The sequence below is a fragment of the Protopterus annectens genome, chromosome 3.part0, assembly GCF_019279795.1.
Source record: "Protopterus annectens isolate FY-2018-M chromosome 3.part0, PAN1.0, whole genome shotgun sequence".
Classification (NCBI taxonomy): domain Eukaryota; kingdom Metazoa; phylum Chordata; order Ceratodontiformes; family Protopteridae; genus Protopterus; species Protopterus annectens.
The window spans coordinates 241,963,589-241,991,441 of record NC_056731.1 but is presented as its reverse complement, the minus strand read 5'-3'; the positions used below and the strand labels follow the sequence as shown (position 1 = coordinate 241,991,441).

At 43.2% G+C, this 27,853-nt stretch overlaps 1 protein-coding gene across 1 annotated transcript in view; it reads right to left on the bottom strand.

Moving 5' to 3' along the window:
* SNX13 (sorting nexin 13) overlaps window positions 1–27,853 on the bottom strand; it is a 1,298,295-nt gene that overhangs the window by 337,948 nt on the left and 932,494 nt on the right. The window contains 1 exon segment of the mRNA XM_044065560.1: window positions 5,018–5,163. Within this exon segment, the coding sequence (XP_043921495.1) occupies window positions 5,018–5,163 (146 nt within the window).

The following is a 27,853-nucleotide window of genomic DNA, read 5'->3' as shown; positions in this document are numbered from 1 at the left end:
CTGGGTAGCCTTAGCACTTAGTATGAGCAGTCCACTTGAAACCCTTTTTGTCCTTAGGAGGGCAGTGAGATTGCCTGCGAACAAAGTCTGGCTTATTGGGGTAGTTTCTATGAAATTTAGGAACAGGAGAAACAAATTAATGTTTGAGTTCCTGTAAAGCCATCCCCTTATACTGAAGGGATTTAAATCAGCATCAGCTTGTTTATTATCAATAGGGGTATCCATCAACTTAGCCTTGACATCATCAGGCAATGGCTGAAGCTGAAGCCAAGAGTACTCCTCATCAATTGACCCAAAAGTAGCATCTCTAGAAGAAGCATCTGCTACATCATAACTACACTTGATGGAATGATGAACCACCTGTGAGAAAGTCCCTAACTGGGAAAGAGCAGAAGTTTTACCCTCAGACTCTGGAAGATCAGAAATAACCTGACAAGCCTGAGACAGGAGAGCCAACACATACCTGGACATAAGGGTCTAATAATTAATAACCCTAAAAGCCAAGGTAGCCGAAGTGTAAACCTTCTTACCTAGCCTTTCCATGGTTCTACTGTTTTCATTAGAAGGCAGTAACTTGGGCGAAGGATTACTTGACTGGGTTTGACAGAGGCTACAGACACCACTGAGGGGTCAGCAGCAAAACACTTGTAGCAGAGGGGTGAGAATCAGGAGCTTTAGAGGCATTGGAAAATGCAATCAACAAAGCAGCCAAAACAGGAGGAACAGCAGAAGCCTTAGGAGATTCAATCTACAACAACTCATAGTACCTCTTATGGATCTCCAAGACCCGAGTACAATCCCATTTAAAAAAGAGATTGTGTCTCTAAAAGAAATATCTTCAAAAGTAGCATTGGGACTGGTAGATTCCTCTTCCTCTGACCCACAGTCCGAAGGAGAAGGAATTTGAGAAGACTAAGCAAGGGATTCCTCATCGGAATCCAACTCCTTTTCAGAGGAATCCTGTTCCCTGGGTCTTTAAAGTGGAGTAGAGGACCAAGGGGGAGCTGGTACAGAAACAGCTTGAGGTTTCAGTGCCATCAAAGCATTTAACAAACCCTGAGAGAAGGCCAAACACTCACTTTGTGGATCCTTAGGGGCAGGAGAAACAAGTTTACTTTTTTTTTTCTTTAATGGGACATCTGCCATATAAAACATAAGGTTCAGACCCAGCATGGCATTCAATAAGTAGTAGTAGGAATTTCTTCTCTGACTAAAATCTGAGGAACACCCCTAGGTCCCTTGGAAATGATCAATCACAGTGCCCCCCGAACAAATGGATGTCAGCAAAGCCTCCTCAGACATGCTTAAAATCAGATCACTGCCAGCCAGCCTCCAACCCGATCGTGGCAGAAGAATCTGACAACAAAGGCAGGCAGACCTCTGGCCATTCACTCACCTTGGGAGAAACGTCCAGCAGAGGCTGGACAGAGGAAGATTCCAGCCTAGACTTCTTAGCTTTCCTTCTTCCCTGACGGCTGTCCCCCGGGGTGGGAAGTTTCCTCCACAGTATCTTTCATGGGAAGTTTAATTCTCTGATTTTCAAGATACAGCACCAAAGAAGAAAGTGTACGACGCAAAGTTTTAGTTACAAAAGTCTGACAGAACAGGATATATGGTCATGTGAGGCACCAAGACAAAACAAACATTGTTTGTGGTGGTCTTTATGGGGAATCTGTCTCCCACACTAGCATGAACCCTGCTTGGATGGCATGAAACCCCACAAGCAACAAAAAGACAAGTAAAGAAACCGCAACGAGGCACTTACCTGCAATAGTTTGTAAACCAGCAATGGAACGCCTGTGTTCAGACAATCAAGAAATGGCATTCAAATTGGCGACAAAGAAATTCTAAGGATGGTACATCCAGGCATGACCTTTATGCCTTACACTAGGAAAGGAGCATTTGTGTGATGTATGGTGTACCTTAAAGCAACATAAGGCTTTGGTATACTGGTCAGATGTCGGGGCTGCCCTAGGCAGGGAATCCCAAATGTAAAGGATACTGTAACAGTGATATGGAAGGACATACATTGTGACAATCTTTAAAAGAAATCGTGTGTCTGCAAGCATACTTGCTGTGCTTAGTAATGGCAGTTACAACCAAACATCTGTGTGAGACAAAGGCCATGAAAAAGAGTACAAATTTTGTACTTAAAAAAGAATGCTAGGAAAAGTTTACACACAAAAAGCAAAACGAAAGATTCCTAATGGGGTTCTTATCTGCTCCACTCTTCAGCTGTGGCCAAACTGTGACAAACTACAATATACTAAGGAAACTGAAGATGGACATTAACTTCCTATCAGGCATGTAAAAACATCCAAGCTAAGGTGATGTCAAATTGGTCAATAACAGAAGGGTGATCAGCTTGGAAGTCTGTCTAAACACTAGATTTCAGCCTGTGGCTGATTTCCCAAAGGTTATGGTTGCAAAAGTGAGCTATGTAAAGAACAGACATAGTTTATACTACTACTCACTCATTTGGGTCTAATATCACACTCCCACTGATTAGAAAAGAAAATCTTCCCCCTTTTTCCACAGCATGGACAGGTGCACGAAACATCGTTGTCAATCTCTCTTCTCTAAAATCAGGGGAAAAAAGTGAAAAATCATCTGGAAAAAATGACCAACAGCATAATAATAATAATAATAATAATAATAAATACCCTGAATTTTCTGATGAAAATGTAGACTGTATATGTATTGTTGTATACGGACTTTAAACTTCATTGTATTGCCACAAAATCACTAATTTTATAATTGGCAGATCAAAACAATGAAGCAGAATCAGGGAGAGTTTGGAGGTATGGGTCATAAGGCAAGTTGGGATGGATTGTCTACCGTAGCCAAGGCCTCTACCACTATGCTCCTCTCATTCTCTCTCTTTTTTTTTTCTACAGTGGTCTGAAAATGAGTCTGAAATACAATTCATGCTCTGAAAGATTTTTTACCTTTCTTCACTAACTGCTGCAAAAGTTAAGATGAGTAGAAAAGAAAATAGCTTTGTCAACTGACGCTTAAGATTGGCCTTTCAACTTCAGGAAACAGTTGAATTCTAAGAAATGCATGCCTCTTTATGATGCAACCAGAAGCACCTGCCCAAAACAGGCAACTACTGTAACACAGCTGCATTTAATCATATTTGATCCTACCATATCAATTACTCAACACAGTCACTTTCTCAGGTAGTTATCAGATATTCCTTTAGTAAGGTAATCGATCTGTTTCAAGATATCCCATTAATGCTGTGTGATATGTCTACTAACTTACAGAACTAATAACCAGAGTGGCAGAAGTTTCCATATTTAGCTGGTTAAAGTTAATAACATAGGTGTGACATCAGACCCCTTTTGAGATTTTAACACAATGGTGGCAGGTCAGCCAGTCAGCACCTGCTAAATCCTATTTTAGAAGGAGCAGGTGACATTACATCTAGCTCATGATACAGTTCATTAACTTCTTATTGTGATAATCACTGAATGGTTGCACGGTTTGGAACATGGACTGATACAACTTCAGAAGCTTAGCATCTTATTGTTTTAGTGAAAACAATGTTTTAAATGACCTCTTAAAATGCTCCTTCATTTAGTTACTCATATCAGTACAGGAAACTTCTTCTAGGAGAAAACCTATAAGACAGTCACTTATCTTTTGTGAGGAAACAAAAATGCATGATAGAACATCTTTGTATTCCCATATTCTGATGACTGGCTGTAGATTGCATCTTTGTATTCCCATATTCTGATGACTGGCTGTCGATTGATCTATCGAGAGAGGAGGAGAAACTGTGTAGTCTCCACAAATATGGGACCTTTTTCTTCAACTGCCTCATTCAAATCTCTCCACTTCCTTACAGAAGCATTACCACCTCCAGGCTAGTGACAACATTTTTTTGTGTATCCATCGAGAAATGACTCCTTGACTACTCATGCTTAGCTTAAGAGAGAAGGATGGTGAAGGTGATTAAGGCTAAAGGAAAACAAACAGGAGAAGTGATTAAGCTTCATTCCTTTCTTCTTATAGGCAAAGATTTTTCATAGGTAGGTACTAGGCTATCGGCCCGAGAGTCTACGTAAGCTTAGCCAACAAGGTTCCCTGGCTTACGCCACCCAGAAAGTTATTTTCCTGTGCCACTGTCGAGCAGAGACACAGAAGTGATCCCTTCCCATTTCCCATCCACTCATCAAGATTTTTCTTGAAGAGTGCTAATGAAGAACTTTGCTTGACATAGATGGGTAGCCTGTTCCAGAGTATGGGAAGTCTCTGGGACAGGAATCTATCCCTCCAGCATGTCCTGTTTATTGTGGTGACAAGGTTTAGGTCCCTAGACCGTGTAGCTCAGAGAGATTGGGATTTCTTTAGGTGTAGCATGTCCAACAGCTCTAGGTTTGACATAGCTTTATATGTTAGGCAGAGATCACCTCGGAGTAGGTGATATGCTATGGAGTAAAGCTGGAGTTTTTTGAGACGGTCAGTGTAGGGCATCTGTTTGAGGCCAGTAATCCTCTTTGTGAGGTACTTCTGTGGCCTTTCCAGCTGCTGCAGTTTTCTACTGATATTAAGGAATGGTGTTATCAAAATCATTGCACTAGGTTTCAGATTTCAAATCCCAGTCTAGAACTAAACAGAACACACACAGTAGTGCTCAGCTTTCTGGCAATCTAAAAATATTTGTAAGTGTAGCTAAATTGTGGAAGAAGATTTAAAACACACAAAAAATATCCATACCACAGCTCTACTATTCAATACAAATGGTAGGAAAAACAGGGAGCAAGTAGAAATCCCCCAGAAAGCACTCAATCGACAGTAATTGGCAGGGAAAGACTCATGCAATTGCTAAATACTGAACTTCTAGAAGAGATTCCCTTATTGGAGATGTTCAAAAGATAATAAAGATCCTTCTGGCTTAATAATGCCATGAAGAAGACTCATTCATAGAGTGCAACATGTTCTGTGATGAAGATAGGGCTTAATATATACAATGCTAAGTATACAGAAGTATGCATCAGTCATAACATACCTGTTGATTGCATCTCCATGAGTAGCTCGGATGAGCTGCTGAAGCAAATTTTTGATATTTCTTCGTAACCACTGGTTTCGTTCCTTGAGGTCAAACACCTCATCCATGAGCAAAAGCATGACTCGAAGAGGAATGTTGTCATCCACCTTAGTGGTTTGCAAAAGAAAATAAAAAAATATGCTTTTATTTTCATGATACAGATGGAAATAATCATGTTATGATATTACTCAAATTATTCACTATACTAACGCTTACAATTAGGTTTTAAGTATAGACCATATATTAGCATGAAAAGTATTAACTTAGATCAATCAAAAATAAACGCTCATCAAGAGTATGATGATGTGCTCTTGTATATACTTAAGAAATTGAAACAAAACAAAAATACTAGCATTTTACACCGTTTACATTTATGAATGCTACACAAATTTTTTCTTAAAAAAAGTGTCAGGAAGTTGCACTGGTTTGCTCCTGTTTTTGCCTTTTTCCCAATTTGTCTAGTTGAATTTCTCCAAGTCTTTAGGGTTTCTAACACCATGATGGGAATGGACCCCATTCCTAACTCAAAAGTATGATTAAAGTTCATCAAATTAGTATTGTTTCAATCTTTGATGTTAGCCAGAAGTGCCCTTCATAGCACCTGTGATATCCCTAAAACTGACTCTCTCTACAATTCAGAGTTACATGTATCGGTAGCATATCTAAAAACTAATGTAAATTCCTGTTTTTCAGACCCACTGCTCCTACTACTATTGGAACTATCTGGGTATCCCTTCCACATTGCCCTAGTTTCTGCCTGCAAATCCTGGCATCGTACAACTTTGTCTCTCTCTGTATGTAAGGCACTAATCACTGGGTGAAGTGATTTCAATGATCAATGCTACTTTTGTCTGCTTTTCATGAACTATATCTGGTTTTCTTGCATCTTTTTTTGAACTGTTGGTAATAGGTGATCACATGTGATATAAACTTTAATATTCTCTATAATGCTTTGGGGCTCATGTTTCCAATGCTTCTCAGCTACTTCAATAGTCTGCATAATTCCCAATGCACCAGTCTTGCCACATTATTATGTCTTTCAGTATACAGGCCCTCTGCCATTAGTGTATTACACCCAGCAACAAGATGTGTGACCGTTTTCAATTCTGTTTTTACAAAACCTGCACTTGTCTGGTTCTCCCACATTTTCAATTGACTTTGTAAACCAATGTGTATATAGTCAACTATCCTTAGCCAATATTAACCTTTAATCTCTTGGATTAAATTCACTTCTCCTTAACCATTCTTGTGTCAGATCCTGATTAATGTTTCAGGAGTTTTCTATACTTGCAACTATATTTATGCCTTTTCCACATTTCTTTCCTTTTCATCTGATCCTTTACCTTATATACTTTTTTTTTTGGCACATCTAGTTGCTGCCTGATTTTTGTCTACTTCTGGTTTGATTTCCATTCCGGTTCGACAGTGATAAGCCTGTGCTAAACTAATCAGGGGAAGTCACCTTAGACTTGTTCTCATGTTTTACAACTTTCACTATACTTGGATTTTGTGTGGTCTGCAGATATGTACGTAGTCCTATGATTGCAGATCTATACATGTAATCAGGTTCAGAGAGGCCCATACCTTCTTCAGAATGGAGAATTTATAATCTTGGTATACACTGATTTTTTATATATCATTTGATAAGCATGAAGCATTTTTCTTGTTTTCCTGTCCAACTGATCCATTACATTTTGGGGCTAGCCAGTCACCCCAAAACTGTAAGTTAGAACAGGAACAGCAAACTAGTTTATAGCTTGGACTATGTTGCTAGATGTCAGGGTTGTTTTCAGTATAAACTTTAGTCTTCTAAAACATTCCTTACTAAGTTTTGTTCACATTTGTTCATGTTTTATCGTTGATACTTCATCAATTATCAAGTATTTATATACTCCCTCCTGCTCAATTTCTTTTATATCATATTCTTGTCCCATTCGGATATTTTCTTAGTACTGCAGCTTTCCTGCTTTAAAGGTTGTTTTTGCATATTTATCAAGACCACGTAACATTCTTGTATCATCGGAGAAACTTTTAACCACTTGCAGTTGTGCTTTTGGTTTCTCATCTGATGAACTATAGAGTTTTAAATTATTCACAAAATGAAGATGAGAAGTCTTTACACCTTGTTGTTTTCTGGGAGCCAAACTGCAACCATAAATTAATCTATTAAGCAGACATGTTAATGAGTTAAGAGCAAGACAAAAGAGCAGCAGTAACAAAGTCAACCTGGAATATGCCCCTTTGAATTTTTATCCCTGGGATAATCTCTTTCAACTTTCTGGTTTAAAAGCCCGCGTTTGTGCTCATTTCCCCCTTTCCTGTAACTAGTCTAGTCCATATACAGATTTGCTGTATACAGAACTGTTTGTAAGCTTCTGAGCCCCCCCAACTCTTTCTGTGTTGGATGGAAGCTTTCTAGCTTATCAGTGGGAGTGGTAAGCATAAAGTAGCCTATCTACCACAAGAGGAGTGGTTTCTGGCCCAGAAATTGTAGTTTATTGGCTGTTTGGTCAGTTTTTCCATCTCTCTCAACTCTCTGGTTTAAAAGCCCGCATTTGAGCTTGTTTCCCACCTTTTCTGTAACTAATCTAGTTCAGATACAGACTTGCTGTATCCAGGACTGTTTGCAAGCTCCTGAGAGGTGCCAACGTCTGCTCTTCAATTTGCCCTTTAGATCTACTAGTATTCTCCTCTCCTGCACTTATACTAGCTTATAAGTCTAGCACATTACCAGACTTCTTGTAGCAATTATTGTAGCACACAAAAGTGCTACCAGCACTAAAACCTTCTACAAGGAAACAGATCCAGTACTTATTATCAATGCCCACCCCTCTAGGCATGTCTAAAGGTCAGTTCCCTGTGCTTTCTCCTGTTAACCTGGTGAACTTGGGCATCCTGAGGCAATGTAGCAACTGCCTCATGTACACGGGCAACCCTCTCCTCTTACCTCCCAACTCTCAGACTTGCGAGAGATGCACTTATATATCCAAATTGGAAGCCACGCACTCTCCAGCCAAGATCGGAATAGCTGGTCAACAGAAGGTCAACACTTGCATCACACCACATGGAACACATAGCCCTCCAGAACACACACCAGCACCACCTTCATATAAAAACACAAACCACACACCCACCTTCATGGAGGATCTCAATAAAAATCTACCCAAGCAGCAGAGACCTCCAAGGCAGAAATGCTCTCGACCACCACAACACAACACTAATCATGAGACATACAACTCCCCTAAACAGTGCACCATTCAACCAAAGCCCCTAAGGCAAAACAGCATGCCCAACACACTAGTCATAGGTGACTCGATACTAAGGTACACTGATGTCCCACTCACTAGGTTGAATAAGGAGAAAGTAACAGTCAGTTGCCTGTCAGGTGCCATGATCCGTCACATAATTAGAAGTTATGAACTCACCATAACGTTCCATCTGAGTAGGTGTATTCATTTGTCTGCAACCTGTGGGTTATGGATCCGATATCGGATCCGAACCGGCATGGTTTACCAGCTATGGATCCGAGCTCTCAGCTCCTCCCCTCACCCATAATGCCCTGCTCTCCCTACATGACCTCAGATCGAGTTTGCCAACAGCATGAACACCTTGAAAAAGGTAACACATCATATACAGGAAACTGAAAAGGCCAGGGGGATAGGAGGGCGGGATGGTTGCAGACAAATGAATACACCTACTCAGATGGAACGTTATGGTGAGTACATAACTTCTAAATCTGAAGTAGGAGATTCATTTGTCTGCAACCTGTGGGACAGAGTCCCCAGCTACCTGAATCTTGGGCGGCCATCATGGAAGGATATTCCGGAGCACCGCGGAGCCAAAGGATGCTCTACCCCTAGATGTAAGATCCAACTTGTAGTGGGAAATAAAGGTATGAGATGAAGCCCAAGTGGCTGCTGCACAAATATCATCTAGAGGAATCCTAGCCTTAAAGGCGGCCGAGGTAGAGACTGACCGGGTTGAATGGGCATGTACACCCTCCGGTCGGGGCCTTCCAGAAGCTTGATAAGCCAATAAGATACATTGTGAAATCCAGCGAGATAATGAGACTTTAGAAATTGGCTTGCCCAAATTAAATTTAGCAAAGGAAATGAACAACTGGTCGGATTGCCTATGACCAGCCGTCCTGTTTAGATAAAATCTAAGTTGCCTGTGAACATCTAAGGAATGAAGCTTATATTCACCCTTGTTTTGATATTTAGGAAAGAAAACAGGGAGGTTAATGGATTGATTAATGTTAGCTTCAGAAGCTACCTTAGGAAGAAAGGACGGGTTGGTCCTGAGGTAAACACGGTCCGGATGAAAGACCAAGTAAGGAGGTTTAGCTGATAATGCTTGAAGCTCTGAGACTCTCTTGGCCGAGGTAATGGCTACTAAAAAGGCGGTCTTGAAAGATAAGACTTTCAGATCTACCGTAGCCGCCGGTTCGAAGGGGGGGGGGTGGTCAAGGCCTGGAGGACTAAGGAAAGGTCCCAAGGAGGAACCGCTTGCTTTACAGGGGGCCTGAGAAGGAAAGTACCTTTTAGGAAAATCTTACACAATTTGGCAGACATCAGGGGACTGGAGTCATGACCAATATGATAATGAGAAATTGCCGCAAGTTGTACTTTGACCGTGGAACTGCTGGCCCCATCATTAAAAAGAGTGGTTAAGAAGTCAAGCACCAAAGGGAGAGGAACTGTGAAGGGGTTTAGGCCTTGCCGCTCCGCCCACAAGGAGAACCGTTTCCACTTACTACGGTAGACTTTCCTAGTGGATGGCTTATGAGCTGCCACCAGGATGGCCTTAACAGGGGACGAAATACCGGGAGTCCTGATCAGGAGTGGAACTGGAGCAGCCAAGCGGTCAGCTTCAGGTTGTCCAGGTTCGGTGGAGATAAGCGGGATGGATGAGATATCAGATCCGGAATGGGATCTAGAATCCAAGGAGGATTCACTGAGTGAGACCTTAGGAAAGGGAACCAGATCTGTCGAGGCCAAAATGTAGCAATGAGAATCATTCTGCACCCCAACCAAGAGGCTTTCTGAAGAACTTGGAGCATCAGAGGCAAGGGGGGATAAGCATAAAGAAGACCGGGTGGCCAAGCATGCACCAGAGCGTCTCTTGGGGCACCTCCGGGAGGAGGTATTAGAGCGAAAAAACTGTCGCACTTGGTGTTTGAGGGAGACGCAAAAAGATCGCAACAAGGAGTTCCCCACTGTGCGAAGATGCATTCCGCTACCTGAGTATTGAGAGACCACTCATAAGGGGTGAGAATGGTGCGACTGAGTTTGTCCGCCAGGATGTTGGACCGACCCGGAATATGCGTTGCTATGAGAAAGCGGTTGGTGGAGATTGCCCATTCCCACACTCTCATGGCTTCTCGACAAAGGGGTTAAGACCTGGTTCCTACTTGTTTGTTGATATACCAGACAACAGACATGTTGTCCGATTGAATCGCAATTGTTCCCAAGGGAAGAAAGGCCTGAAGTGCTAGCAACGCTAAGAGCACTGCTCTCATCTCTAGAACATTGATATGCAGTGAGGTCTCTGAATCGTTCCACGTGCCTTGGACCGTCCGGCCTGCAAATGCCCCCACCCGAGGCGGGAGGCGTCCGTGGTCACCGTGGCGAGAGGGGGAGAGGCACAAAAGGGGCGGCCTCCGTGGAGATCTGGAGAGTGTAGCCACCACAGGAGGGGCCGCTTGCAAGCCTTGCTGATTGCAATGGGATGATGCATAGGAAGAGCAAGATACGACCACTGAACTAGGAGTGTCCATTGAAGGATGCATATTGAACCTGGCGAGAGGAAGAAGCGATATCGCTGCCGCCATGGACCCTAGGGCCCTCAGGACCAACTCCGCCGGAACTGAGCTTGAGTGGAGAATGGCCCGCACCTGGAGCTGTAGGTTTTGAACTCTGTCCGCAGTGAGGAAGGCTCTCAATCTCCCCGTGTCTAACCTGGCACCTATAAAATCTATGAACTGCGTGGGTGCTAGGTTGGATTTTTTTGTGTTTATCGTGATGCCCAGGCGAGGAGCAAGATGGAGAAAGGAGTCTCGCCAAGAGAAGTAGATGCCTTGTTGGGGCGGTGAGAAGCCAGTTGTCCAGGTAGGGAAAGACCTGCACCCCCTGAAGCCTCAGGTGGGCCGCTACCACTGCTAATACTTTGGTGAACACCCTGGGGGCTGTGGTGAGACCAAAGGGAAGGACCCGGAATTGGTAGTGACTGGCTCCCAGCCGGAAGCGGAGAAACCTCCTGGAGCGCCTGTCCATTAGCATATGGTAGTATGCATCCTTGAGGTCTATGGAGCACATCCAGTGGTTTTCTCCCAGAAGGGGAAGAATAGACTGCAATGTAACCATTCGGAATTTCTCCTTGGGAACTGCCAGGTTCAAGAGTGAAAGGTCTAAAATTGGTCTTAGATCCCCCATCTTTTTTGGCACTAAAAAGAACCTGGAGTAGAACCCTGATCCGATCTGGTCTGGGGGGACGGGCTGGATGGCTCTTTTCTTTAGCAGATAGCCAATTTCTGCCAAAGCGGCCTCCCACTGACCGGGTGGAACTTCGGGGAGGGACTTCAATTTTGGCATGTGACGAAAAGGGATACGGTATCCTCTGGATATGATCTGGAGGACCCAGCGGTCTGATGTTATGGACTCCCATGCCGCTAGGAGCTCCGAAAAACGTCCCCCGACTGCCTCCAGAGTGGGGCAGCCGGGCAACCCTTCAGGGCTGCTGCGCGGGCCGTTCAGAGAAGGGTTCTCTGGACCCGAAGTTCCTGGGAGCCCCTCTGCCCCTAGGGCGGCGTCCTCCCTGTCCTCCTCTGCCACGGAAGGACTGGTTGTCCGGAGCAGGCTGGGATTGCTGCAACTTCCAGAACCACATCTTCTTCTGACCCTTTTGGTTCCTAGAATAGGGCCTCTGGGGTACAGAGAAGCAGATTCCGACGGCAGACAGCGTCTTCCCGTCCTTCTCGCTCTGGGTCAAAGTGTCACGAACAGTTTTGCCAAAGAGGGCAGAACCATCGAAGGGGGCGTTCGCAAATGACGCCTTGAAGGGCTCCGTGAAATCGCAATGACGGAGCCAGGCCTGACGTCTGGTAACTAGGCCTGCCCCTGTACAGATGGAGCACGGGACGGAGCCGAAGCAAGTGCCGGGGGTCCGGAGACCCTCAACAGGGCCCTCTCCACTACATCAAACGCCGAAGGGAAGCCGACCTCGACCAAAGGATCCGACAATCGGCTCCCCCTCGGATCCGAGTGGATCGAGCGGCGCCGGCCTTCCGGATCGAAGGACAGTGCGCTCCGACACAGACGGCGCCCGAAGGAGCACTGATCCCCGGATCCGGCTCGGATCCAGGCTCCGAGGTCGGATCCGAAGCACTCGAGGCAGGGTCGGATCCAGTACCAAGTACTATCGGCGCGGACCCACCCCGGCTCGGCTGCTCGGCTCCAACTGCTCCGAACCGGGTAGCGGGTCGGAGAAGGAGCAGTGGTTTAAAGAAAGGGTGAACTCCCCAGGGAGGCAAGAACACTCCCATCTGCATCTGGGCCTAGATGAACCTTCTCATCATCCGGTCCAGATCAGCGTCTGACAAGCTATAGGTCGATCTCGACGAGGCTACCGAGGTAGGCCTTGAGTGCCTCCTGGATAGCCTCGACGGAGATCGGGTCTCCTCCTACTCAGGTCCCGGTGAAAAGCACACGGGTGACCGGAGCCGAGGAGGGGGAGAACCAGCAGACAAGGAGGCCGGAGGAGAAGCCCGCTTGGCAGGCGGGGCCGAAACAGAGGTCTCGGCCCGCCACTTATGGTGCTTCTCCCTCCGGTCCTTCCTTCTAGCTTCCCTCTCCTCCGAACCACTACAGGGAGGTTGAGTCCCAGGAGGAGGAGGGGAGCTGGAGAGAGGTAACCGTCGAACGGCTCCCCGAAGGAGCGGAGGCGGGCGAATCCGGGGGCAAAAGTCCCGCCAGGACAAGCTTGGACCTCCGCTCCTTCAATGCCCTGGGGTTGAACCCTGCACAAATGGAACATCCAGAAGTGAGGTGTTCAACCCCAAGGCATCGAGCACGCAGTGTGGCCATCAGCAGGGGAAAGCTTATGGCCACACTCGGAGCACTTAGAGAAAACAGCTTTGGGTTGTTCTGACATCCCCAAAAACTAAAAAGTTACTTAAACTAAAGGTAGAAAAGTAAAGTAACTAAACACACACAACAGGCCCAAACACACACTACGCTACCAGCGAGGGGAGGGAAACTAAGTAAAAATAATATTAAACACTGAACAAGTATAACCATGTAAAAGGGAAACCTAAACTTTCACTCAACTTTCACAAAAAAAACTTTAAATTTTTTTAGTATAAAACTTGAAAAATTCACTTAGCTGAAGAGCTCAAGAACACTAATCTGCTCACCAGCACGGCAAACTAGATCTGAGGTCATGTAGGGAGAGCAGGGCATTATGGGTGAGGGGAGGAGCTGAGAGCTCGGATCCATAGCTGGTAAACCATGCCGGTTCGGATCCGATATCGGATCCATAACCCGCAGGTTGCAGACAAATGAATCTCCTACTTCAGATCGCATGTACTCAGGTCCCTCAACAACAGATACAAATATGACTCTGTCATTGTACATGTGGGTGTGAATGATCCGAGACATACCTCCCTGGACTACATGAAGAGAGACATGGAGGAGCTCTCGGATTATGTATCCCAGGCGGGTATGACACTAGCCCTGAGCAGCATCCTACCATCACCCAGAATTATACCACAGTACAAGCAGAAAATGACTGGTTTAAACAATTGGCTAAGTTTCTGGTGTCATTCTAAGGGGATCCAGTATCTGTCTGCCTGGGATGACATGATTGCCAGATCTTGATGCTTTGCCAGAGATGGCCTGCATCCGTCACCCCTGGGCTTCTGGATACTGGCCAAGGTGCTTGCCACCCTTATAGTGCCTTTTCTAGAGGGTGTTCCAAAGACCAAATTACCACAACAGCAGCTACAAGCAAATACAATCTGAGGGTCATGCTGCTCAACGCTAGAAGTCTAAATCTCAAAATGCACTCGCTCAAAGCACTCCTTAAAATGGAGAACATCGACATTTATGCTGCAAGAGACCTGGTTCAAGGCAGCAGAAAGCACCCCTGCACTACCAGGCTATAACTCATTCCATACCTTTCGGCCCCAGAACTTGGACCAAAGCTCCAAAGGTAGTGGTGTTTCCATATACATAAAGGATGCGCACAACTCCAGACTGGTAGCCCAACATAACGCATCAGAGGTACTTCAGATGCAGCTAACATTGGGTAAGACAGCAATTCAGGTCGTAGCCTGCTACAGGTGCCCAACCATGTTCCAAGACTCACACTCCATGTTCCTAAGCACCCTGGAGAATATTAGGGTCCAACCTAACACTCTCTTACTAGGCGACTTCAAGTACCCCTCCATTAACTGGGAAAACTACTCATGTACCAATACACTTGCCCAACGTTTCCCTGGAGTTTATTAATTTCAATGCCTCGTACCAGCTCGTTCTTACCCCCACTAGAGGTAGCAACATCCTTGACCTGGTCATTACTAACATGGGTGACCGTTGCTCTACACCAATAGTCAGCTCCTCCGTGGTTAGATCCGACCACAAACTAATCAACTTGGAAAGCCACATCCGCCCCGGGAAAGGTAACCACCATGAAAAGCTTCTCCAAACCCAACTTTGGGCACCTAAAAACAGAGGTGGCTAACTTCACGGCACCCATGCAAGTGGACAATAATTGTACGACCACCGAATCATACACCAATGCACTGTACGAACACAAATGCATGGATCTTGCCATACCCAACAGAACCAAGACGCTCTCCTCCAAAAAAAGGAAGCCAATCTGGTCGTCCCCTGCCATAACTCTACAACAGAAGGAGGAAACTGATGCGGAATAAGGTGAAGTCTCAAGACTGGAAAAAATCCCTTATCAAGCCTCAACAAAAAGTTGAGATCCCTCATCAAATCCTCTAAAGCTAGCTATGAAAACAGAATTGCAGCAGGTAGTAAAGACAACCACAAGGCCTTATACAGTTATGTTAAGAATCTCCATGGTTATACCCAGATTTGCTCTGAGCTACTGCCCAATGGTACCTCCTATACCGAGCCAACAGATATTGCCAGTATACTGGCTGATAGATTCAGTGCCAGCTTTACCCCCCCCCCCCACAAAGGACCAATCAATACCAGTAGATAGCCAGGCACCCAGTATTACTGCTGCACAAGTTAAAACAGCACTGTCCAATGCCAAGAATACAGCTTCTATGGGACCTGACAATATCCATAGCTGTGTTTTACATGAACTACAGAGTGAACTGGCACCTGACCTGTGTGCCCTGTTCAATCACAGCCTCACCTCAGGCTTTGTCCCTACCGAATGGTGCACTGCTACAGTCATCCCTCTCCACAAAGGAGGACTGACTACAGACCCTTATCCATATGGCTTGATTTTATTACCCTTTTGTTCTATTGCCATGATTGAGTTTTCTTCTAAAATTACCTAAACTCTGCCAGCATCAATTCCTGTATATAGTTCAGACAACGTCAGAAGGCAAGTTATTGGCCTATAGTTTTTAGGATAACTTGTAGCTTCACTCTTAAGGTGCATCATTTTTCTTGTTAACAGGTTGGTATGTGTTCGGGATGTGCATATAAATAGTTCTTATTCATGGCTAAATCTTCGTGTAAAGATGTTTATGCTTTTTCCAGAAGTTAGGTATTGCATCTGGGCCTGGGTTTTCCAATTAAGTGCTTTTCTTAATTTTGCTTCAATTTCTCTGGCCACTACTTCATCCCATTTCATATCCTGTATATTTTACTTGTATCCATTCAGCATTTTATGTTTCACGGGGTCTTCGTAGATATTTCTCCAAAATGTGTTATTTCTTCGTTTTTGGTGGTAATTCTAGTCCTTTTGTCTAGTTTCCCAATTCTCTATAAAACTTATTTGGGTCATCAATAAATCACTTATTTTGTACTTTTCCTATACATTTATCTGTATACCTTCTAAGTTTTTCTGCCTGTGCTATCATCTTTAGTTTATTATTTGCAATAGTGTACAACAGATCCCAGACTGTTGTGATACTGTGCATCACTTTTATTATGTCTAACCTTCTAACTATTTCTGTTGATCTGTTTCCGCTTTTGTACTGTTCTAACAGTGACACATCTTGCTTTATAGTTTTATGATGTTATTTGATTTCTTTCCTTCCTTTCCATTATTGCCCTGAGTTTTTGTAGTAAAACCTCATCTGTTATTGATTTAGCTGCACAGTAATATATCCTATTTACTTCTGTTACATCACATGAAGTTCTGTGAAGAGTCTTCATTATTCTGTTCCTTTGTTTTATCAAACTTCTAATATGCTGGGTCTTATTGACAGTCTGTAATCTATTTCTTTCATTGATCTTAATAGGTCTATCCATCTCTATTAAATAAATTAACTTTTTCCTTAGAACATTTTCTTCGAAAATGCATGCACATTCATTGTTCTGCATTTTCTGCGGACATTCTACATAAAGTTCCAGAATATCTTCCTGTGATGAATTCTCTTCATCTGCATCCTGCATCATTCATCCATTGCTCTTTCATATGGGAACTCACTGGCCTGTCACTCCACAACATTGACTTGCATCAGAGTTGGCACTCTTTCCTGTTCCTTTCCTTGTTGTGCAACTCCAACTAAACTTTTGTACTGGTTTCCTGCTGAGTGTCTTCATGTGGCAAGTTATCATTATACTTCCCATTCCACCTGTTTCTCCTTAATTTGGGGACTTGTTCCATCATGCTGTGATGTTAACCAAAGTTGGATTTTCAACATTAAATCCTCCACTTCGCAGGTAATCCATACCTTCAGTTTCTACTTCTTTAAGTTCACAATTACTAATCCTTTTTTCTACTTTCCCCTTTATTTTCTTTTTTCTGCATTGTGGAATTTTTCATATCTGGATGCCTTTGCCTATATTTCTCTTCAAATATCTTTGGTGCTTTTTTTGTATTAATTTTGTCTTCTCCTTTGCATAAATATTGCACCATATTAAATCTCTCTTTCTTTCCCATGTCCATATTTCTTTTTCAGAAGTTTCCTGCCCCACTTGTTATTACGTTGGGGATTCATTGTTCCATCATGCTGTGATGTTAACAGAGTTGGATTTTCAACACTGAACCCTTAACTTCACAGGTATTCCAACTTTAGCTTCTATTTGTTCAGCTCCTACTTTACTAATCTTCTGTTTATATTCTCCCTTGTGATCTTATTTTTTGTACTGTGAATTTTTTCACATCTGAGTGTCTTTGCATTTCACTTCAAATATTTTTGCAGATTTTTTTTTTGTACTGATTAGTTTGGCATTCTCCTTTGCATAAATATTGCACCATATCAGATTTCTCTTTCTTTCCCATGTCCATGTTTCTTTTTTTTTTATACCTTTCAAAAATCTCCAGGCTTTCTTCTTCATATTTCTACACTTCCTGAGTTGCTTCTTTTTCCAAGTGGCCTAAGGTTTTTTGGTCTATATATCTTTTTCATGGACCTGTTTTATTAATGAACACCAATTTGCTTTTGAAGCTTTGACAGGTTTTCTTGTGCAAGTATTTTTCTTTCCTCTAGCTTCTCTCACTCTTTTTGAATATTGCTTTTCTGCATTATTTGTACTGCGCTTTAACTTATTCCTGCCAAATTGCTGTTGCTTTGATTGCCATTCTTTTCCACTTAATTTCATTGTTTGTATTTTGCAACTGGCTTGGTTTAAGCCTGGTGTGGAGGCCTTTTGAAGAAGTCGCGGTTGTGTAAGGCAGAGTACATTCATTGATTCGATTTTGGGTAACTGAGCACAAACAGGTCAAATTACACCTTTTTTTCCCCATTAGACTTTAAATTTTACTCCTTGCTTTACACAGACATCAGCTCAGCATTCCATCTGTCTTCTAACAGAGGCTTCAGGATGCTTCATTGGATTGCTCCTGTTATATATAAATGTTACAAAAGCTGATCTGAACATTTGATGCTCCATGACCAACTCATGGAAGTTATGTTTACATGTAAATACATTATTTGTACTGCAATTAAACTTGTTTAGCTAATTATGCCAATTTGTTATTTTAACTTTCTTTTTCCACTTAATGTTACTATTTCAGGCCTTGTATGGAGGCCACCTTGAAGCAGTGGTGGTTGTGTAATGAGAGTACAGTGATTGCTACTACCTCTGGTTAGCCTAGCAATAACTGGTTAAAATACAATTGGTCTTTACTGTTTACTGTCTGGTTTATATTAAGATCAGTTGCCTTGGTAGCTGAATAGTGGTTCTGTAATTACGTGAAGTTGTTCTTCCCTTAGTCAACAGTATAAAAAAATCCTGCTTCCTCCTCCTCTTGGGTGACTGGCACTAGGCAACCCTGAAATATAATGGTTTGTGATTATCTGCATCAAGCTGTGCGGGCCTGCACATACTTGCTGTGTACATCTATGAGTTATCACCTATGGACTCATTGTGACTGAGTAATCTCACTCCTGCCTTGCTTCCCACATCGTCTTCTCCAAAGATCACACAAATAATAAAAGTGGCCAACATGAAGAGACAGCAGTCCACCTTCCTTTCCACTACCAGCCTTTTAGAGCCTGGTATCCTAAGGTAGTGTAGTAACTCTGCCACATGATAACGGAAAAAGGAAAGGCTCACTGAAAATGAACTTGGCCAAATCAATTCCAGCTGTGAGAACTGTAAACACAAATGATTTGGTAGCAATCATCTCAAAATCCCATGCATGCAGTGGGTAAATGTAACATCATCCTCATACTACTAGCACAAAACATTAGTACATGATACAATTAAGAAATCACTACCTAATCTTCCCCATAACAGTATGCATCATTCAACCCCCCAAAACAGCTACTACATACACCACTTCATCATCATGTCACAAACAATAAATTAACTTCTGGAAGCATCCTAGTAACGGATGACTCCACTGTTAAGCACTGATTCCATGCTCACCAGGCTGAACAAGGACTGAGTTACTGTTAGACGTTTCTTGACAGCCATGATTGCTGAGATGGTTGATAATCCAAATTGCTTTGCTAAGGGTGATCTACACCTCTCAGTCAAGGGCTTGAGCATACTGGCCAAAGCCTTGGCTACCCCTAACGTGCCCTTTCATGCAGAATTCAACTAATAAACATCTCAACCTAACCAACAAATCAAATGATAACAGACAACACTGAGGTAGCCTCTCTCAATGCCAAGAGTCTTAATAACAAATTGCCCAATCTGGAGGCACTTTTGCACCTGGAACAAGTTCATGTTTGTGTAATGAATGACATGATTCAAATGCAACAAGAGCACCCCCCTATGTGACTATCATGCATTTAAGCCCACTGGAAATAGCGGTGGTTTCTCAATTTTCAAAGTGATACCTAATGACCCATCATGTAACATCCTTGAAGTTAGAGCTTCATACAAGTACCTTTCCATGAACCCACATGACCATGATAACCTGAATCCTTAATCCTTGGTTACTTCAACTATCCTTCATAGACTGCATTACTAATACCTTCTTGCATCAAGTATGCACAGTGCTTCTTAAGACTGGACAAATGCGAGTTCCCTGGATAAAACTGTTTATAACCATACCAGGGGCAGAAATATTCAAGAATTCATTCTCACAAACTTAGCTCCAGCCTGCTCCCTTTGTCCATGGTTACTCCCTCAGTTAAGTCTGATCACCAACTTGTTACATTTACCTTTGCAACATACTTTCCAACAGTTATCAAACCCATCCTCTTCATGAGACTTGAAAAAGCAAACTGTATGATTAAATCAAAGTTTTTCCATATTAATCCAAAAATGAAACTGAGATATGCAGCCACCTATGCCAAGAATCTTTATGTTTACTTAGATAACTGTGTTGATGCACCTTTCCCCACTGGGCCAACTACAGCTGCAAATTCAGTAGTAGCAGCCCCATAGTCAGTAGATATAAATAAAATTTACGAGAGAAGGAAGAAACTGCTTAGATTACCTTGTAAGGCCAAGCAACTCTCATCACAATGAAAAATTAAAACACCTCACTAAGAAACTGAAGTTAGCTATAAAGACAAGCAAATCCTCTTATGAATGCACACTTCCTTCTTAAGGTACACTGGAAAACTAAGGAATACTTTACATCATTATTCAGTCCTCATACATAATGGTACCTCCTATTCAAATTCTAACATTGCCAACCTATTTATTATTTATTTATTTTACATTTGTTGACCGGGTTCATCCGACTGAGCTTAATAGCCCTTTTTCAGCGGAGGCCTGAGGAGAAAAGCTCCAACATAGTTTAACAGAGTAACATCCAGAGAAATAATTAATAAACAAGACACAATATATACAATACAAAAAAGTATAAAATCATATACAATTTTAAAAATGTTATCATACAGAGCCGTATTTAATCCTAGCTGTAGTAAGTAGAGGTGAGAAATGGAAATATCAGACAGGATGGAAAGGAGAAACGTCAAGGAGGGAAATAGAAAAGGTTAGAGAATGTTTTATGGGGATGATAACACTGACAGATCCATTTAGTTTGCAGGTATTGTTTAGTTGCAGTTTTGAATTGTTTTAGTTGCTGAAGTGACCTGGTTTGAATGGTAGACTATTCCAAGCCTTGGTGAGAATGAAACTGTGGAGATTATGGCCTATAGTAGTATTAGGTTTATGGATTTGCAGAAGGTCTTGGCTGGAACTGCGGAGGGATCTTGTTGGGGTGTAGTGGGAGATTAGAGATGAGAGAGTCGAGCAGTAAGAGTGTTTGTAGAGAATATAGTGAATGATCTGAGACTGAGTAAGTAGGAGCAAGTTAGGTAATTCTAGTTAATTTTCTAACATGTTTGCTGTACATTTCTCCCATGAAACTATAATCCCCACCCCAAACATGGCAGTCACTCCCCCCACCATCAACAAGAACCACACCCTTAAAGTGCTCTCAAAGACCAAAAGTACTACTTAAATGGGCACTATGAGCATTGTTGATTGTCTTAAACAGTGTCAAGCAATCCCTTGCCGATCTGTTCCCAAAGTTGCTAAATCTAAGCATCTCCATAGCCAGAAAAAAGGATTCTCTTCTTCTAGAATGGAAATTCAGACTGCATTGCATAGTAGTGATGACCATCTGGCTGCAGCTGGCTGTAGCAATGATGTCAACCTCACTTGTGTACTGTCCCGACACAATAACGGTCACATTTTTATTAGACTTTTGGCAGTAAATGCAATTCAATGCAACTGGCAAGCCATCTTGACAGGGCGTGCTATCTGCAAAGTCCTCCTTGCCAGGGAATGAGAACAGAACAATAATACTCTTCCTGTGCTACTGATAGTGTATGTCCAGACTACACAGTATCTTCCCACTAAAGCAGCCAAAAAGTACCAGGAGACAAACACAAGTCCAACAAAGAGCTCAGAATCAACCTCAGGGAAAAAAAAAATAAAGAAATAAAAAATACAAATTTATCCAAACAGAGAGAAAGTGTCTTACTTTGTGGAACACCAAGCAAGGGCATTTATTTACCTGCAAGAATATGAAACTCAGAATGGCTTATATCTTGCCAAGGATATATGAGATGCTTCCAAAGTGTTAAGGTACCTTCTACGTGTCCAAACAGTCAGCTCATCTCAAGCTGCATGACAAACAGACAAGTTTGGGCTCCAAACCTTTCAGAGCTTTCCAGCCAACACAGAAAGGGAGGCTGAGCCCTAAAGGGCAATGCTAAGAAAAACAAATACATTTCTTCACCCTGGCAGACACACCAAAAACAATGGGGATGTAGGGAGAGAGGGAGTGGCTACTGCAGCAGTGATCATTCAAGCATCTACTGTTATGGTAAGTTTAGTTTACACAACTGTGCTATGTTCAACATAATGATCACTGTTGCAGTAGCCTTAGCTACATGGATAGATTACCCTAGCTTATGACATTTGGGAGGTGAAAGGAGCCCCTGGAGAATGGTCCTAGCAAAGCCTGACCTGGACCTACAGAAGGAATAGCTATATGGATAGATTACCCTACGTTACGACATTTGGGAGGTGAAAGCCCCTAGACAATGGTCCTAGCAAAGCCTGACTTGGAGCTAGAGAAAGAATCAAGCTTATAGTGCTTTGGAAAAGTATGTATAAGATGACCAAGTATCAACTTCTAGAATACGTCTAGTATCCAACCTTTTCCAAAAAGCAATAGATAAATCCAAGTATCTGGTAGTGTGTGCCTTGACTATGTCTGGAATACGTTTGTTACGGTGAGCATAACAAAAGGTAACAGCCTTAGACAACCATTTGAAAATACTCTGTTTTGACACAGGGTATCTCTCTTCTTACATTCACAAAAAATGAACAACTGATATGAAGACCTGAAAGACTTAGTTCTGTCAAGATAGTACCAGAGTTATCTGTGGAAATCCAAGGTATGGAGTATCCTTTCACCCTCATTTTTATGTTCAGGAAATAAAATGAGAAATGGCTAGTTTCTTTTAAAATAAAAGTCTATACCATTTTTAGGCATAAAAGCAGAATTAATTCTTAATGAAACCATGTCCCTGTGGAAAATGAGATAAGTTGACACACCATAACAGCTTGCAACTCAGACACTCTTCTTGCAGAGGTCAAAGCAATCAGTAAAAATGTTTTCCATGTTAAGAACCTCAAGTCAGTCAGGCTACCTGGTTCAAATGCAGCAAGTGTTAGTTTCTCTAACACAACATTAAGATCACAAGGAGGGGCCACTGATTTACTTGGAGGCCTCTTGTGCAAAAACAAAAGTTATATACTTACCATAATGATGGATCCATGTTGTCTCTATGTTTGGCTAAAACTCGTGGGTTGCTGGATCAGACACCAGTCAAATCCTTCGGACCTCCAACTCACCAAGCTCCAGCTCCCTTATCACAATCTCCCGCTCCTCAACCAACCCCTCAGATTGAGTTTTCCCCATCTAAAACAAGCTCTAAGCTACAAAGATCCCCCCAAAAAGGAGGACAAGGGACTCCCAAGAACAAGGAAAAGATTACCTATGTTGCCTAGTCATCTCAGATAAGGAAATTCATCAAAAATAACAAAGGTGGGAGCAGAAAGGTCAAGGTTAGTCACTAAAGGAGACTGCAACCACCACAGAATTTGACTGTGACATACTTTTGTCAATCTTACTGGAAAGTCCACTGGATGAGTCAAGAATGACCACTATACTGCCAGGATCCATTCCAGAGCCTTCATGTGATACCTGGCTAGAGGGACCAACCCAAATGAAGCTACCATGTGCCCTAGGAGATTTAAGATTGCATAAGCTAGAGGCTTCAAAAGCACGAGTAATGACACTGTCTGGGATCAAAGGCTGATCACTCTGGAGCTTGGAAGCCTGACAATTTGACTGACAGTATCCAAGTGGCAACCTATGAACTCTAATGTCTGAACAGGCTGTAGACTCAACTTTGGGTAATTGACCATAATGCCTAAGCGGTTGCATAAATGATGTAAGGTGTCCCTGGCTGTGACAAGTGACGCTGTTGTGGGAGCAGTAAGGAGCCAATCATCCATGGAAGGGAAGACCTGGAAACCCTGCATCTGGAGCTAGGTGGCATCCACTGCCATGCATTTGGTGCACACCTGAGCGGATGGTGGCGAGAACAAATGTTAAGGCCCTAAATTGGTAGTGACTGGATCCCAATTGGAAGTGTAGAAATCTCCTGGAGCACCTCTTTATCTTGACATGATGGTAGGTGCCCTTGAGGTCTATTGAATATATCCAACAGTCCTCAGAAGAGGTAGAATGGACTGCACCATGACCATCCAGAACTCTGTCTGCTTCAAGAAGGAATTCAGTTTGCTAAAATCCAGAAAAGGCCTGAGGTCCTTGTTCTTTGGTATCAAAAAGAACCCTGAGTAGACCCCAAATCCTCTCTGGTCTGTGGGACCTCTTGGATGACTCAATTTTCCAGCAGCTTCTGAATCTCTAACACTGACTGCAGTCTCTGAAGGGGTGGAGCATTTGAGCGACATTAGTAACAGAACCTTGGAATTTCTAGAAAGGGAATAGTACAGCCTCTGAATACAGCTCCTAATACCCACATATCTGAGGTGATGGCCTCCCAAGCTCCTGGGTGAAGAGCCAAGCAACCCGACTGCCAACAGAGCAGGAGAGTCGGGCAACACTTCAGGGCCACTGAAAGGGTCTGCCAGAAATGGCTATGCTGAAGCTCCAATTCTGTGGACTGCCCATGGGCGGCATCCATTATGGTTCCTCCTTGGACTCCAGAGGAACACTCTGAAGGAACATCATGGGAAGACTGGTGTGACTTTCTAAAAAAAAAAGAAGAAGCATGTTACCCCCTTCTGGTTCCTCAAAAGGTTTGCTGAGGGGTAGCAAAACATACTCCTACAGTGGATAGTGTCTTCCCTTTTTGCTCACTCCTAGTTCGAGTATCCTTAATTTTTGGCTCAAACAAGGAAGAGAAACCAAATGGGTGTTAATAAAGATAGCCTTGAAGCAATCCACAAAGTTACATAATTGCATCCAAGCACAGTGACACATGGCAATGCCAGATCCAGCCACTAGGGATGCTCTATCAGTTGTATTGGAAATGAGCCTCATGGAAACACCGGCGACTGACAACAGGGCAGACAACAGAGTCTCCAGTGTCTTTTGAATCTCTGGAGACTGCTGCATATTAACATTCCACAACACTTCAGGCAATAATTTTCACTGGGAGTCAAGTGTGATAAGTAAAAGCCCTCAAAGCGAAAGTGGCTAAAGGCATACAAGCGCTTCCTTAAATGGTCCAAAGCCTGAGAATCCCTATTTGGGGGATGAACTGAGGAACTCTCCTCAGAGATTTCTTTTTTGGTGGTCACCATCAGCACAATCACATGCATGGTTGGGCCCTTACTCCAATCCCAGTTGGTCTCTGGGAGGAGCAAGAATTTAATCAGGCTTCTTGTAACAGAGCTACCACTATGTCAGGTTCCTTCTACTCCTTCCAAGACACTAAGTCTATCAGACTGTCTGGAGGGGGATCCACCCAGTGCAAGGACAGGCCCATGCTGAAGACCTCCAAAAATACTGACTCCTTCGGAGAGGGGGCTTCACTGGTCCAGCTTCTGCACGGACGAAGAATCCCTAAGAGATTGCCAAAAGAGGTCAGTATCCCCTGAGAGAGACGCCTCAGTAGGAGTCCAGCTGCTTCCTCTTACACCATCTTTTACCTGTGACCTCCCACTCTGGCAATACCAGAGGACAGGGGAATAGATAAGAAGTTCTGCCACAGGAGTGGACTGGTGACCAACTGGCATAGTATGTCTAGGACCAGAATGATGACTGGTCACAGGTCCAGACGAGAAAGGGGATGGAACACCAGCTGGGAACAGTCGACCCATCTCCTTAGAGGATAACATCCTATCCTAAATGTCGAATGCAGAAGCAGACGCCCTCCTGGAACCGAGGGCACCAGTACCTGAAGATACTTGAGATGAATCCGTGTCAAGGGGAGCTGTGCCCCACTCTGACATTGAGACCAGAGCCGAGCTATCTAATGCCAAAGCTCAGATTGGGAGGGCCGAACCTGAAGCTGGGACAGTCAACACCGGGCCAGGGAACACCAGCTTTAATGCCATGGTCCCAAGGTCTGGTCAGCCATGCAGTAGTCAGAGTCGACGAGATCAAGAACAGAGTCACAGCTGAAGATGGCCAAACTGTTGTAAAAGACACTAAGGGTGGGAATGCAGCTGTGCTTGATGACTTTGGATCTAAAGGGGCTGAGGAAGGAAACCAGAGAGATTGAGTAGAGGTTCCAGGAATCTGTCTTGGATCTAAAGGGATCAGACCTAACTGTGGAGCCGGACTGAGCTGCTGACAGGAATGGCAGCAAACTACATGGGAGGGGGGGTGGGTTGGCGATTGCAGGTTTTTGGGTAAGGTAGGTGGAGTCTTGTGAGTTGGAAGTCTGAAGAATGTGGCCGGTGTTGGACCTGAATTAGATCTGATACCCACAAGTTGAAACCAGATGGAGAAGATAACACTGGATCCCCTTTCAAAAACATTTTGACAGGAGTCTGCATTCATACAGGAGGATCCATTGACAGACATGCTGAAATGGCCAATAAATAAACCTTGACAGAAGAATAAGAAAGGCCATAGGATACCAACTCTCACAAATATTGTAAAACCAGAAAACGAGTCCTCAATGGGTGCTGGTTATAGTGCTGGCACCAAATGGAAAACCTTTTCCATTTACTAATATATGATTTTCTAGTAGCAGGCTTTCTTGCTTCCATTAGTACTTGCTGCACATTCCCAGTAAACAGGTGCCTAAACGGAAGACCTTATCATCCAGGCAAGTCAAATGAAGTTGACCTATGTTGGGATCCCTGTTCTTGTGTGAGCAGATCCATTCTGTGAGGAAGCGTGTGGCAATTGCCCCTGGCCATTTCCAAAAGAAGGGAGAACCATGGTTGCTTGGGCCAGGAGTCATCATCATAATGATCTTGGGGGATTCCTTTTGAATCTTCTGAAGTATCCTGGATATTAGTGTAAATGGTGGAAAAGCATACAGGAACATTCTTATCCAAGGGAAAAGAAAAGGCATCTGTCTTCCAAGCCTTCTTACGTGGAGCCCTGGAAAAGAATCTTACCAGCTGATTGTTCAGAGAGAAAGCAAAGAGGTCTAACTTGAGAAACTTCCCATAGATGGATCAAATCTTGGAAAATGCCTGATCTTGTTTCCATTTGAGAGGGTCTGCCCTGGTCTGGGCTCAGCTCGTCTGCCATAAAATTTTGTTCTGACAGAATGTAAGATTTCTGCAGAGTGAGTGTGCGCTGTGAAGCTATATCCCAAGCTAACATGGCTAGTTTGCAAAGGGAGTACAATCTGGTTCCCCCTATTTATTGATGTACCACATGACTGTGCTATTACCTGTAACAACTTGAAGAGGTCCCAGAGACCAAAGATGATTCAGTGAGTTGAGTGCCTTGACCAAGATAAGCATCACTTTTACATTTATGTGCTTGCATCTGTCCTTGATGTCCCACACACCCTCCGCTTTTATTGCTTCTGAAACTGCTCCTCAAGCAAAGTCAGAGGAGTCTGTGTCACAGCTTTGGAACACAGAAGGAGAATGGAAGACCTGAATTTAAGGAAATCTGTTGTCTCCACCAAATGATTTCTGACAAACTCAGCACTGTGATTTGAAAAGACAAAGGGTGTTGGTACCAGGATCAGAGAGACTTCAGATACCACTGCATCATTCTTATGTGGAGTCTTGCCAGGGATATCATTAGAATGGCAGAAGCCATGAGACTCAAACTCCTGAGGTATTCCCTCAAAGTGAACGAAGTCTTAGTTTAAGATCTTAGATATAGATCTACTTTTTTATGTGGAAGAAAATTTCTTTGAAATAAGGTGTCAAGTTGACATCTGAGGAACACAATCTTGTGTGAAGGAGTAAAAAAAAACACTACTTGGAATTCCAGCTAGTGTAAGATATCTCACCCAGGAGATTCCTGACACTTTGTCTCTTCAAAGATAAACAAGTTGTCTAAATATGGAAAACGTGGATACCCTGTAACCTACAATGTCCTATAACGGGAGCTAGACACTTTGTGAAAACTCTTGGTGCAGTGGATAGTCTAAAGGGTGTGGCAGAGAAGTGATAATCCAATCCAGACACACAAAACCTTACAAAATGTCTAAAGTCAGGATAAACAGGGATGTGTTGATAAGCATCTTTTAAGTCTATT